The sequence below is a fragment of the Fundulus heteroclitus genome, chromosome 18 (genome assembly GCF_011125445.2).
Source record: "Fundulus heteroclitus isolate FHET01 chromosome 18, MU-UCD_Fhet_4.1, whole genome shotgun sequence".
Lineage (NCBI taxonomy): Eukaryota > Metazoa > Chordata > Actinopteri > Cyprinodontiformes > Fundulidae > Fundulus > Fundulus heteroclitus.
The window spans coordinates 21,458,020-21,472,396 of NC_046378.1; the positions used below are offsets into that span (position 1 = coordinate 21,458,020).

The following is a 14,377-nucleotide window of genomic DNA, read 5'->3' on the forward strand; positions in this document are numbered from 1 at the left end:
GACCTTTTTATCAATATTGGCCAAAATCTACTCTGGTGTTTATTTTTTATTTGTATTTTGGTCTTTCTGATAAATCATTCTCTGTTGTTTTAGAACAAACTTTGGATTAGATTATCCTTTTTCATTACTATAAATTGTAACAATGTGTCTTTGCCACTGTCATGCCTGAATTTCCCCATCGTGAGACAAAGTAATTGCTTATCTTAATCGTCAACATTACAAGAAAAAAAATGCTTGGAATATATCACTCTATGTGTAATGAGTGCATATAAGAGATGAGTTTCACTTTCTGAGATGTTTGGAAAAAATATTGCACTTTTATGCAATATTCAAATTTGTTTTAGATATACTAGTATACAGTTATATTCAATAAATTAGAATATGCATTTCAGCGAGGCTTATGTGTCAGATTAAAAGTACCTTTTGAAAAAAACGACAACGTTTTAGCAGGTATTAAACATATTTTTCACTAAGCCCCCATTACTGCATGAAAACTAGCTTTTTTTTTGGTCTGATACATTATTCTAATCTTAAATGCTGTGCTTCAATTGCCTTGAGGTGGGGAGAAAATCATAATTAACAGAAATGAGAGCTTCTAATTTAGAAGCTCTCATTTCTGCTAATTATGATTTTTTTCTGTTAATTATGATGTTTAGAAGTTCTAAACATAATCGGTCTGTGTTAATCTATTAAATGGGTTTCCCTTAGTGAATTGAGTTACAGAAATAAATGAACTTTTCATTAATAATTTATTGAATATCACTCTATAGTGTTAAATTTTACTTTCTGAAACGAGTGACAAAGATTATTGAATGATTTCACAATATTACATTGTTTCATCTGTTCCTGTATGCCTTAAGGATAAAAGCGCAGTATGTGATCAAGAAACTAGTAGAACATACATTTATAATGCTCGCTCATATTGTCTTAAGCAGTATTCAAATTTTATTTTGGTTTTAATTTGCTGAGATCAACCAAAATCAGAGCTGACATTGTTGCACATTTGCATCTTTAAAAACATTGTTTTTTTTTTTAAACCAAAATTCTTCCATCTATGGCCACATTCAAAACCTGGTTTCTATTGCAGCTGAAAACAATATTTTCTCAAGGTTATTACTTTCTCAAGTTGGCATCTCTTCTGGTTTGGCCAACTCTTTTCCCTAAGTGAGTTTTTTGTATTGCATAATAAAAAAAAATGATTTTCTTTAAAACATCTAATCCTCAGCATGAATTCTTTTGATTACAAGGATCTCTGCTTTTTCTTGACAGACCAAAGACAATTAGCTGAAAAAGTGCAGCTTGAAGCTTAAAGTATAAAACTAAGCAATACTCGAAAGAGATAAAAAGAGCAAGAAGGTGAGATGGAGATCATCATTTGGCATCACTTTGCCAACGATGATGGAAGTAGTGTTGGAGGATGCATTTTCACCAGAATCGGCTGAAGTGTGGCCATCAGACAATGGAAAACAAATCACTCTGCCTGCAGCCACAGGGTCCCCTTGAGTTCCACTCAAGTCTGTGAGCTATAAAATGCTGCCTTTATCCAACAATAGATGGCTTTGATTTTTTTTTAATTTTTTTTTTTACACTTTTACTGTGGACACATGAATACATAAATCCATAATTTTTTTTTAAATTAAAACCAGTGTTGGGTCTGTTTAAGAACACACTCCCTAATGCCAGTGTACATGAACAGAAATTGCCATGACACATCAAGCATAAATTGTTCTTCACACATAAAAAACCCTGTCATTTTGCAAGGTGAGAAGTAATTTATTGCTGCAGCGTGAAGGCTCCTCATTCCTTTGTTATGTTCTATTCAGAGCAAGTCTCCCTCTTAAGAAAACCCTGATTGACAGTAATTCTTACATAAGTCACGACCAGACAAAATGCATTCAGATGTGTGCATGTTTTCACTTGAGAACACCTAAAGTGAACTCACAGATGGGCATGTAAACAATTTAAAAGCATTGGTAGAATAAACAGAACAACTATTTAAGTTTGCATTATACAATATAAAGACCAGGAGCATCTTTCAAATAGCATGTACACAATCTACACACATTTGACATCTACACAAAGTTCTGGTTACATGTTTTTCATAATAGGCCACCTTTAACTACAGCATGTCAAAAAAAAAAAAAACCTTGATAAATGTATTTCACAAAAAAAAAAAAGAAACATGCAACATATTGAGAAGAAAGGTAGTCATTAGCTTACCTGTCCATCCGAGCACTTTCACTGCTTTGCAAAAGAATATAAATGTCCTTGAACTCTTTGTCACATTTCAACCACTACCTTTAATTTATTTTATTGAGATTTTATGTAATAAATCAACCAAAAGTAGTATGTAATTGGGAAATTGAAGAAACAGAATACCTGGCTCTAAGATTTGTTCAGAAAACAAATCTGTTTTGTAGAAGCATTTTTGACTGCAAAACAACAGCAAATTCTTCAGGGCATGTATCTATCAGTTTCACACATAGAGTGAAATTATTATCCATTTATTACAAAATGGCTCATTTGTAATCAGATTGGATTCCTTAAAATATTATTTTAATAGATGCCTTAGTGCCACACTTCCTCAGAAACCCACCTGAGGCGTGGATCTTTGCAGCTCCTCCAGAACCACCATGGGACTATCGGCTGCTTCTCTTACTTTTGGTGGATCGCCATGTTGGGGTACATTTGTAGTTGTCGAAAGACCTCGGTTTTTTCTTTTCTTTATGAATGATGGACTGAACAGTTTCTTATGAGATTTTCTCCAAAAACCTTATCTCTGCCGTGTTCTTTGGTCTTTATGGTGCTGTTTGCTCGTTCATATTTTCTTACAAACCTCTGAGGCTTTTAAGAATAAATTACACAGAGCAGGACCAATTGGGGAACTTCTCGATCACTGGATTTTACTCAGGAGTATTGGAGTAAAGGGAGCTATTTGGTATGGGTACTATTTGGAAAGCATTACTGAAAACTGTGTATCACTTTCCTTCCACTTCAGTGATATTGACTACATTGTATCAGCCCATTACAGAAGATCCCAATAAAATACATTGACGTTTGTGGTTGCAATGAAGTCAGGCTACTGCGAAAACCTTTTCCCACTTATCTGCTGATCGCTGACAACACGACCCACCCAGCTGTGAAGATGTGCTATAATCTTTATTTTAAAGAACAGCTTTATTTTAGAGTGGGATGAGAGCCACAGTGTCTCAACACAACAGGGGCAATTTTCTCCACTCAGTGGCAAATACTCGGACACGAGCTGGATGATCTGTTAACTGCAGAAAGAAATGTTGGAGGGGCGGGGGGAGATTTGTCATTTAAAACCACAATGCAATCTATAACTAGATATGTTTTTCAATGGAATCCATTATGGCTCCCCGCTGGTGGCAATTACAGTAAACGGCATGCTCTGGCCAGATCAATACTTCTTCAAGGACTTTTGTGGCTTTTGTAAGACATGAATTTATGGGAATTCATTTGAGAGTAAAAGCAGCCTTGATTTTTGAGCATTCAGTTGAGTGGTCACCAGCAAAGAAAGTCTTTTGTTGTAGTGAAAAAAAAAATCCTCACTCAAAAAGACATGGTGAGAATATTAAGAGTATTTTTTTTAAAAACACACATTAGGAATTCCTGCAGTTCTAATCAAAATATGTGGTGTTTAATTTCTATTTAACCGTGTGGAGAGGAGAGGGGGGAAAAAAAGTAATTTATAACTTCACTTGTGGTCCAGGGCCATTTCCTGCTTTACTTTGAGTCACATTGCGGTGAAGGGGAAAGTCTCATGCTGCCTTTCATTTCTGTCACAAAATTACCAGTTAACGTTTTACTTTTGTCGTGTTTCTTAAACCTTTGCGAGGCGAATCAAACAGAGCTGGAAATAGAAGTGTGCAGTCTAGATAAAGAGAACACAACCCTTCAAAGGATGAAAGAGAACCAATAACAGTGGAGGTGAATGATTACCAGTTCTGAGGACTCTTGGGTAGAAGAGAAAGAAACTTGATTTAGTGCCGTAAAACTGACACAAAGCATGTTCTGAGGTTCAAACAGCAGGGCACTGTTCTTGATTGAAACATATATTCTCTGCAATGTTATGTCTTTTCACACTCCAGGTAAACCAAACTGTCTTCTATTTTTAGAAAAAAATAAGAAAAAAAAAAGATGGGGGAAGAGTCTGGTCTCTTTCTCTGTGGTCAGAGGATGCTGACTCTCTCAGTGAGGCCTTTCATGTCCGTGTCCTCCCCGCCATCCTCATCATCAGAGGCCGACGCAGGACGAGGGGGGACATAGTGAGCCGGGTATGGCAGCTTGTGCTCCTTGGCATACATCTGCCAGCGGCTGTCGTCGCTCTCGTGGGTGATGTAGCGCTCGCCAAGTTTGGTCTCCAGCTTTCGCAGATCAAGCCACGCCTGGTAGTCCTGAAGCATGGAGGACGAACACGGGGGATGGAATTTTAATTTCAGGGGAGCCTTTGAAATTCAATTGATTGTTAAAAGAATGCCAGGTTTAGAATGCACCATCAGATAATCTGTTTAGGTTGCGTGCATCTGTTTTTATCTGACGGTGTGAACACAAAAAAACTGTGATAACCCTATAAATGGCAATTTTGAGCCAGTAAGGATCGACAGATCGATAGATTGATACATCGATCAATCAATCAATCAATCGATAGTCCACTGCAGCCTTGTACAGATTGTACTAATACCCTCTTTGGTCTCACTCTTGGTGGTGAAAAGGTTGAAATGGAAAAAACTGATTTTGTGGACAATGCAGGAGTATCTATAACTGTTTTGTTTGTATAGGTTCATACGAGCTCATGACAAATTTCTGGGAACTAGAATTTTGCTGGATCGTGGGGGATCAAATACTTGTTTCACAGTTGTTGGCATGCATGTTAATTTATACCTTCTGTGTAACAGTTTTTTTTCTACTTATTTTAGGTTTACATTCTGCCTTGCCATATTAAACCTAAATTGCATAAAACCTTCAGACTAGACCAGGCAAAATAAGCACAGGGTTAAACATTTTTTCCCTCACATATCAGCCTTGAGCTTGTTTGGGTTTATATATGTCCCTTTTTTAACAGGCAACAGATTCTGCTACTGGTTCACAATGTTCATGTATTTCTCTTCGGCTATGACAGTTTGTACAGAGGCTGCGGCATCCTCCATCCCTAAATGGGGCATGCCGTTTTACTTTAAATGTGATTGAAAAAACAAAAGGCAAACCATTTTCTATTTTTATAATCCATCTAAAAAATCAATAGGTGTCTGATTGCAGATAATCTCTTTGACTTGCCTGTAAATAAGCATGACTGAGACTTTTGTCGACGCTGAAGCGTTTCCTCATCTTGACTTGCAGCAGGTTGTTGATCAGGTCGATAGCTGGGAACACAAAAGCAATATGATTGTTTAATAAAATCAAACTTACTTGTCATAACAAATACTTGGGCATGTTTAATAATGCGCTTGAAAATGAATAAAAACTTAAGAAAGCCAAGTATTAAATAAATAAAAAGGTAAAAAAAAAAATGTATCTATGTGAAGATATTTTTTTATTTTTTTTTATTCGTTGACGTACTATGCCAATCCTAACCTTGTCATGGGTTAGAACTTTCAGTGTATTTTGAAAAAGCCAAGACCTGAAATAAGTCAGCAGAGAGATACAAAATGAGCTTGAGCTAAAGTTTTCTTGCTGTCGCCTTACAGTCATTTTCCTTTATATAAAAAAATCTACATTTCTTGACAGTTCTAACAAGATTAAGTTGGTCTCACTGAGCTAATGTGTAAGGGAACCTTCTGCTCTCTTTTGTAAAAAAAAAACAAAAAACTAGCTTTCATTTTCCCTTCTATCGAAACTCAGAAGATGGATTTTCAGATCTCCCTGCCTGAAATTAAACAAGTACACTTACTAAGAATTGAATTAGGACGCGGAAAATCAAAGGTCTCTATAAAAATACTTTGGTCGTGCTGCTTTCAGATGTCACAGTTCACCAAAGAAGTGATGAAACTAAGTGGTTTACTTAGTAAAGCTTAGAAAGTGGCTTTCACTCTAGCTAAAAATGTGTATGTGGTGGGGTCGGTGGAGCAGCACTTCCTTGACGGAAGGAGAGCAATTCTGGGGTTTTGGGGGGGTAAAAGGTAACCTGACAAAAGCCAGCTGTATGTAGGCGGAGCAACATACAGCTGGCTTTTGTCAGGTTAGGTAAAAGGGACCCAACTCGCAGAGAGTCTCATTAGTCATATCCTGACTTGTAACTGTTTGTGCCTCATTTGGGTTTCATTTTTTCTTGTGTACTGCGTCCATTGAACTTTGGAAATGAAGACCTAATAGCAGAAATACAACTATAGAACCCACAGCCCCCCAAAGGGTCTAAAAGTAATGCCCAGACAATTCAAGAAGACTCTGAGAGCTTTTGTTCTTCATGCCTCATCTAGTTCATATTACCTTGGTGATTATTCATTGGCTAATAAGAGTATAGAGCAGTCTTCAAAAAGGTCCATAAAGCTAAGTTACAATCTTTTTGTAATGGTTGTAGCAAAAGACAGATGTCTAACTCTAATGGATTTAGCCTACTATTGATAAAACTAATGTTCTGACATGTTGTTAACATTCTGACCCCAGCCTCTTCCCATTTACCATCTTTGGAGATCTGGTTCCAGGGGTTGGCCGGGTACATGAAGGCCGCATTTTGAATCTGGTCATTTATATCCTCGTCCTCGTTAAAGGGGAACGTGCCGCTAAGGCTAACATACATGATGACGCCGACCGACCACATATCCAGCGAGCGGTTGTAGCCCTGGTTCAGCAGAACCTCTGGGGCCAGGTAGGCAGGTGTACCAACGACGGAGCGACGAAAAGACTTTTCGCCAATAATGCGTGCAAAACCAAAGTCACACAGCTTCACCTGTAAAACAGCAGAGACAAGAAATTGCATGAAGGGAGGGGATTTTCAGACTGATAAGCACGAAAAAAAAAGAAACTGGTGAAATAACGTAAGGATATTTGCAAGCAGTAAAAATATGTATGAAACCAGGACTAAGTAGCTGCATTTCACAAGCTGTGATGAGCTCTTTACAGAGTGTGATTCACGTCACTGTGTCATATATAAATAGGCCCTATTGTGTGTATGCGCGCCTACCTGTGGGAACGGATCAGCAGAGGCAAGCAGCACGTTCTCAGGCTTCAGATCACAGTGAACAATATTCTTGAAGTGGAGATGTCTGAGAGCGGCAAGAATCTTCTCACACAGAAAATGATGCCAAAAAAAAAAAAAACACAGTCAGAAAATCACTCAAAGTGAACTACAAAGTAAAATTTGATATTATCTCTTGTTAGGCTGCCCAAATAAAAAAAAAAATAACTGCCATTTACAGTGCTGGGAAAAGGTGTCAAAAGGCCCTCTTACAGATTTCTAATTTCAGTTTTTTCTTCTTCTTTTTTTCTCCTACAGAAAAAAAGCATTTTTTTTAGATAAAGAAAGATGACCATTATATAGAAAAAGGACTTTTCAAATTTTGACCTAATTTATCAAGAGAAAAATGGTAATCTGACACCACCCAGACCTATGAGAATAAAGTCCAAACCAAATAACTGGTTAAGCCGCCCTTGGTGGCAACAACTGTCATATTAATCCACTGTCAGAGCATTATTTTAATTCAGCCACATTGGAGCATTTTTTTGAGCATGTGGTGACCTTAAATCCAATTGAGATCCTGTGGCATGACTTAAGTCAGGACTTTTACAAGGCCATGAAAAACCTTTATTTAGTATTAGCAATTCATAGATTTCCATGCTGCATAACCCTTGCCACTATAAACAAACCAATTAATGGCCCTTAATTCTTGGTTGCACCAGTTCAAACAACGTGTCCAGGTGCTAAAGTAGAAAAGTAGCAAAACTATGAATTAACACATGTGGAATTATATACTTAACAAAAAAAAGTGTGAAACAACTGAAAATATGTCTTATATTATAGGTTCTTCAAAGTAGCCACCTTTTGCTTTGATTATTGCTTCGTACACTCTTGGCTTTCTCTTGATGAGCTTCAAGAGGTAGTCACCTGAAATGGTTTTCCCTTCACAGGTGTCCCCTGTCAGGTTTAATAAGTGGGATTTCTTGCCTTATAAATGGGGTTGGGACCATCAGTTGTGTTGTGCAGAAGTCAGGTGGATACACAGCTGATAGCCCGACTCAATAGACTGTTAGAATTTGTATTATGGCAATATAAAAGCAGCTAAGTAAAGAAAATGAGTGGCCATCATTAAGAAATGAAGGTCAGTCAGTCCGAAAAATTGGGAAAACTTTGAAAGTGTCCCCAAGCGCAGTCGCAAAACCATCAAGCGCTACAAAGAAACTGGCTCACATGAGGAGCGCCCCAGGAAAGGAAGACCAAGAGTCACCTCTGCTGAGGATAAGTTCATCCAAGTCACCAGCCTCAGAAATCGCAGGTTGACAGCAGGTCAGGATTAGAGACCAGGTCAATGCCACACAGAGTTCTAGTAGACACATCTCTAGAACAACTATTAAGAGGAGCCTGTGTGAATCAGGCCTTTGTGTTAAAATAGCTGCTAGGAAGCCAATGCTAAGGACAGCCAACAAGCAGAAGAGACTTGCTTCGGCTAAAGAACACAAGGAATGGTCATTAGACCTGTGGAAATCTGTGCTTTGGTCTGATGAGTCCAAATTTGAGATCTTTGGTTCCAACCATCGTGTCTTTGTGCGACGCAGAAAAGGTGAACGGATGGACTCTACATGCCTGGTTCCCACCGAGAAGCATAGAGGAGGAGGTGTGATGGTGTGGGGGTGCTTTGCTGGCGACACTGTTGGGGATTTATTCAAAATCGAAGGCATACTGAACCAGCATGGCCACCACAGCATCTTGCAGCGGCCTGCTATTCCATCCGGTTTGCGTTTAGTTGGACCATCATTTATTTTTCAACAGGACAATGAGCCCAAACACACCTCCAGGCTGTGTAAGGGCTATTTGACCAATAAGGAGAGTGATAGGGTGCTGCGCCAGATGACCTGGCCTCCACAATCACCGAACCTGAACATATAAAGAAGGGACAGCTTTTCAGTGGTGGCGTGTCTATGCTTGCATATTGTCATTTCACCAGCAGCTGATGGACCAAAGATGTGGGGTTTTAGCAAATGCGTGGTGCAGCTACTTCCTCCTGTCATGGGTTTTTGATCACAGAAACGCCCACCAAAATGTGGGTGGTTAACACCAGTTATTCACCCACTGATGACACGGTTTTTGAAAGGGGTACATAGACACAGATCAGTGTCACGCTCACTGGTTCCTCAGTGGAAATGAGTGCAGGTTCTTTGCGCCCTGGTTAAGGCTCCAGTTGAAGCCTTTAATACTTTGTTCATTAAATGCTTGCATTTGCTGGCTCTTAAAAGTAAGAACTGATTGTATATAAAGTGGGTTTGATTACTGGAATATTTGTACTGTGTGCATTAAGTTAGACATTTAAGACACATATAGATAACGCCCTTGTGGAGACACATTCTTCCTACCGATGACAAAAGAGGAGGGCCCATCCTCTTTGCGGAATGCGCCTAACTTCAGGGGTCGGCCACGAGAATTGGGAGGAGGAGATGAAATATCTGTGATTCCCTCTCAAGTTGCTGCTCCACATGGAGGGATGAGAGGGGAAAGACATGTGCATGGGATCCTATAGGTCAACTCCATGCTCATCTATCTGTTTTCTACCTGTGCGACTTTTCCACTTTCTCCGTGACTCGTTCTGTTTATAGAGTTCTGAAAGAATTTATTAATTTCATTGCACTTTAATACTGATCAACTCCCCCATGCCTGCAGACAGTGGGCGGGGAATTTATTTTTTTCCATTCTCGGTTCGTGACTTCTGCCGTCAGGTGTCACTTCGACTGAATTTCATCAAGCGTCCCTGTGGGCAGAGCTGGTTCCCCTGTGCTGTGGGGCCTCGAGGCACACGTAGGGGTTCTACGCTGCTGATTCGTTTCTGTTTCCATGCTCCTCCAGAAGAGTCGTCGACCTGAACCGCTCCTCGTTAGGATGTTACAGTTTGTAATCTTCTGTGACACAGCAGCAGATCTGTCATCTCAGCCTCCGCCCAGACGAAACTATTTCTTCTCTGTGTAGGTCAGCTGCACAGGGCAAGTCTGAGCGTGTAGCTGCGCACGCTCAAGGTTTGAAGTTTGAGTTTGAGCAGACGCTTTATGTTTGTTGTCCAGACAGACGCAGTGACAGACGCAGTGACAGACGCAGTGAGACATAAACCACATCCTACTTTAACCCACAAGCAGTAGCCTGAAATGGGCAAAATTTTTACAAAATAAAACGTTGCTTATGTAACGCCACATGAGTATAGGCACCACCCTTTAAGCTCTGGGTGTCACTGTGCCCTAAAGTTGCTGAAGGATAAAAAAAAAAAAAAACACTCTTTGGGAGCCAAATGTCCGGTTTTAGCCTAATGTATACTCAGTGAGACCGGGGTGGGACCACTGAGCTATATTATACACTGGAGTGCTAATCGCCGGCTGTTAGAACGAGTCGCTTTGAAGCCACCGGCCGCCATATTGGTACTCCCTATTTCCCCCCAGTAACTAGGGAATATGTGTGCTACAGCATCGAATAACGAGGATTTTTTTATGTTCAGGGTGGGCTTAAGACTTTTAAAATGTCAAATGCCATATACTTTTATTTTATGTTCTAAAACTATCAAGTACTGAGAAAGTCATGCGCTGAAATATTTTGCATTTTATATATATATATATATATATATATATATATATATATATATATATATATATATATATATATATATATATATATATATATATATATATCATTTATAAATATATAACAATATACAAAAACATATCTTTACATATGTGTATACATATATATACATATATACATATACACATACTTATATATACATATATATAAATTTAATATGAATAACATGTTAAATATTTCAGCACCTAATTTCCTAGTAGTTGATAGTATTAGTACATCCACAGACTGTAAAATTACCTATGAAACGTTTTTACACAGCCAGAAAACTGCTTGTTGTTGCAACCAAATCCTGTGGGATTCTGTGAGAGTAGGGAGTAGCAAGATGGCGGCCAGTGACTTCAGTTTTTCGGTAAAATCAGCACTCCAGTGTATTATATAGCTCAGTGGGTGGGACCCACTCAGCAGGTAGGCGCGAATAAAAAAGATTCAGGGCTGCACTGCTCATGAGGGATAAACATGGTGAGGATGGCAGGGTCTTTGCTGAAGCCCTGAATGTATCAAGACCCTAAAAGCCTCCCTGCCTCAAATGTTACCATTGCCATGTTTGATTGTCAGTATGGTAGTTTTTTTTCTGAAATACAGTTTTTTTTTTTTTAAAAGTGCTTTTTTTGGGTAGTTTTTTTTTTCTCCTTTAAGTACTTATCATTTGACAGCTGCATTCTGAATTTATTTATATCATCAGAGAGAGAAATAAATCCTATTAAAACTTTTCCCCAATCTGAAATATTTCAAATAGACAAAAAACTAAAACAGGAAAATCTGTAAAGAGGGCACATACTTTTTCACAGCAGTGTGTACTGACGTTCTAAAACAGCAGTCGTTCTTAGCAGATGCAAGATACAGGCCTACAGCATCTATTTACAAATTAATTTACTGGAGACATAAACACACTTGCGTGATGAGGAATTTTGTCAGCCTCTCAGGCAGTCTTCCCTTCTCGCTGGAAAGGATCATCTCCAGCATGTCGCCGTGCAGCTTCTCCATCACCACAAACACTTTCTCTGGGGTTTCAAACATGCACTCCAGGTTCACAATCCCCAGGTGCCGCAAACTCTGCGGGAAAATGAAGATTAAATATTTGTCAACATTGAATGAGGCAGGGACATGGTTACAATTCTAGAGAGTGTCACAAAACAGGTAGGTGAGTTTATTAGGGAGTTGCGGCTCAGGGTAAGTAAGAAAAAAAAGACGTTTACATCTTTGCAAGAACAGGAAGTAAGGTCTCTTATGGAGCAGATATGAGATGGTAAACCACAGGAAGTGTGATGTGAAACAAGACGTTATACGTCTCGAGACGATAACGGAACACTAATTGTAGTTCTGCAACAAAAGATTCATAACATATAGTGCTCGTAAAACTATTAGGCGACTGGGTTGTTGTTTTTTTTGTCGCATGCCGACCTGTAATAGAAATGTTTTTTTTTTAAGCCTGGTATAAAACAAAATACCTACACATAATTAGTGAAATGATTTCTTAGTGTCACATGATCTGTCAGTGTAAACAAGCCTTTTCTAAAAGCCCTCAGAGGCTGCAGCACCACTGAGCAAGAGGCGACACATCATGAAGGCCAATGAGCTCTCCAGACAAGTCAGGGACAACGCTGTGCAAGTCAGGTTGGAGAAGTAAAGAAAAATACCTGAATCTTTTATTTTAACCCGACAGAGACAACAGGCAAACTGCATGCAGGAAGATCCCAGGCTGGGGTTTGAACCCAGGACCTTCTTGCTGCTAGGCAACACTTCTATCAACTGCAGCAAATCAGATCTGTCCTCTTCAAATGGAAAGCTCATGGTACCACAACAAACCTGGCAAGAGAGGGTCACCGGCTAAAACTCACTGGCCGAGCAAGATGGGCATTTATCAGAGAAGCATCACAGATACCAAAGGTAACCCTGAAGAAGTTGCAAAGTCTGGCATAATTATACCAGGTTGTGAAGCAATAAAACATACAAAATGCCAATGAGGGTGAATATTTTTACAGGCTATTGTACGGACATGTTGAATAAATTATTATATAATTAAAAAGCTCACTCTTTTGGTAACTCAATACGCCAAGTGAAAAACATCCTAAAGATTAATTACACATGGGCTTATGTTTTAAAGCCCTTTTTTATCATTATAACAACTTTCTGCTTATAGCCAAAGAAAACACAATATTTCAGATTAAAATATTACATCAGACCATGTGGAATTGTTGAACACAGGTTCTTATTTTTTTCTGTCAAGCAAGGTAAATTTCCAGTTCAACTGTTATAACTCTGGTCTATAAACAACTTTAGATAGTGACTCTACCTCCATCTGCTGGTGTAAAGATTGTAATCATAGACCACATATAAACCACAGATGAACCATAGACCATCAGACTATGAAAAAACAATGGTTTTATAAATCTAGTGAGACAGCTTTCATGCCAACCAAGAAATAGATGTATTGATTAAAACTATAGTCACAGCTGTGCACACCACATTATCACAGCTGGATCAGCGGGCTATGTGAGAATGCTGTTTATAAAACAAAGTTCAGCCTTCAAAACCTTGATTCCATATATAGTGGCTACCAAATTGTTTGACACAAGCCTTTCCACGCACCTCTTCTTGATAAAGGGCAAAATCCAAGTGTAAAACGTTTACCCACTTCTCCTCGTCTCATACACTGAGCACTGGAGCTCCCCAGGGCTGTGTGCTAAGGCCTCTTGTCTATTTATCCATTTTTGGATGTGCAAAAGATTGTGGCAGTTTTTCAGTCAGCATAGCACAGAGTCTGTTTTAGGGAGTGTTTTTTAATGACATATTCAGGCCAAATGATTCAGGTGAATATGTTGTTTTGCTAAATCCTAACCGCTGCTTTTTGATACAGTGGAACACAATATTTTATTCTTATTCGTCAGACAGAACCATGTCTGAAAAAATAGCTAATTTTGAATTCTCATCCATTCCTCTATATTATGGAGTTCCACAGGGCTCAATCATTCTCCCCCTGCTTTTTTTCTCGTTATTAGCTTCCTTTGGGTTCAGTACTCAGAAAACATGAAATCTCCTTTCATTTTTATGCTGACAACATTCAACTATACATGCCACTAAAAAGGGAGCCTTTTCAATCAAGCCCCTACTATTGTGTCTTGAAGACATTAAAGCATGGATGCCTTTAAACTTTTCAACCTTAAACGACAAGAAAACAGAGATGATGGTGTTTGTCCCGCCAGCTCATGTGAACCATCTCCTGTTGATTTGGGTTTTAAAATAGACAGTGATCTTAAACTAGATCGGCAGGTTGGAGCAGTGGTCAAGTCCATTTTTTTATCACCTTAGGCAGCTGGTGAAAATAAGGCTGCTTCTCTTGAAACAACATTTGAAAACACTAATTTATGCCTTCAATTAAACTAGATTTCTACGTTGGACTCAGCCGGTCCTCCTTCAAGCGTCTTCAGTTGGTCCAGAACACTGCTGCTTGTCTTTTAACTGGAGTCGGGAAGAGGGAGCTCATCACCCCTCTCTTGGCTTCTTTCCCCTGGCTCCCCTCTGTTATGGAACAATTTGCTGTTACATATTTGTTGTGTCGGTTCTCTCCTGGTACTCCGGCTTCCT

At 39.0% G+C, this 14,377-nt stretch overlaps 1 protein-coding gene across 2 annotated transcripts in view; it reads right to left on the reverse strand.

Annotated features, from left to right (window-relative positions):
- Positions 1-1,574: 1,574 nt before the first annotated feature.
- prkd2 (protein kinase D2) overlaps positions 1,575-14,377 on the reverse strand; it is a 59,448-nt gene continuing 46,645 nt past the window's right edge. For both annotated transcript variants that reach the window (XM_036149693.1, XM_036149694.1), the window contains 5 exons: positions 11,684-11,845; positions 7,142-7,240; positions 6,640-6,907; positions 5,299-5,384; positions 1,575-4,418 (listed from right to left, as the gene is read on the reverse strand). In XM_036149693.1, the coding sequence (XP_036005586.1) occupies positions 4,194-4,418; positions 5,299-5,384; positions 6,640-6,907; positions 7,142-7,240; positions 11,684-11,845 (840 nt within the window). In that variant the 3' untranslated portion in view covers positions 1,575-4,193. The remainder of the gene's footprint in view (positions 4,419-5,298; positions 5,385-6,639; positions 6,908-7,141; positions 7,241-11,683; positions 11,846-14,377) is intronic.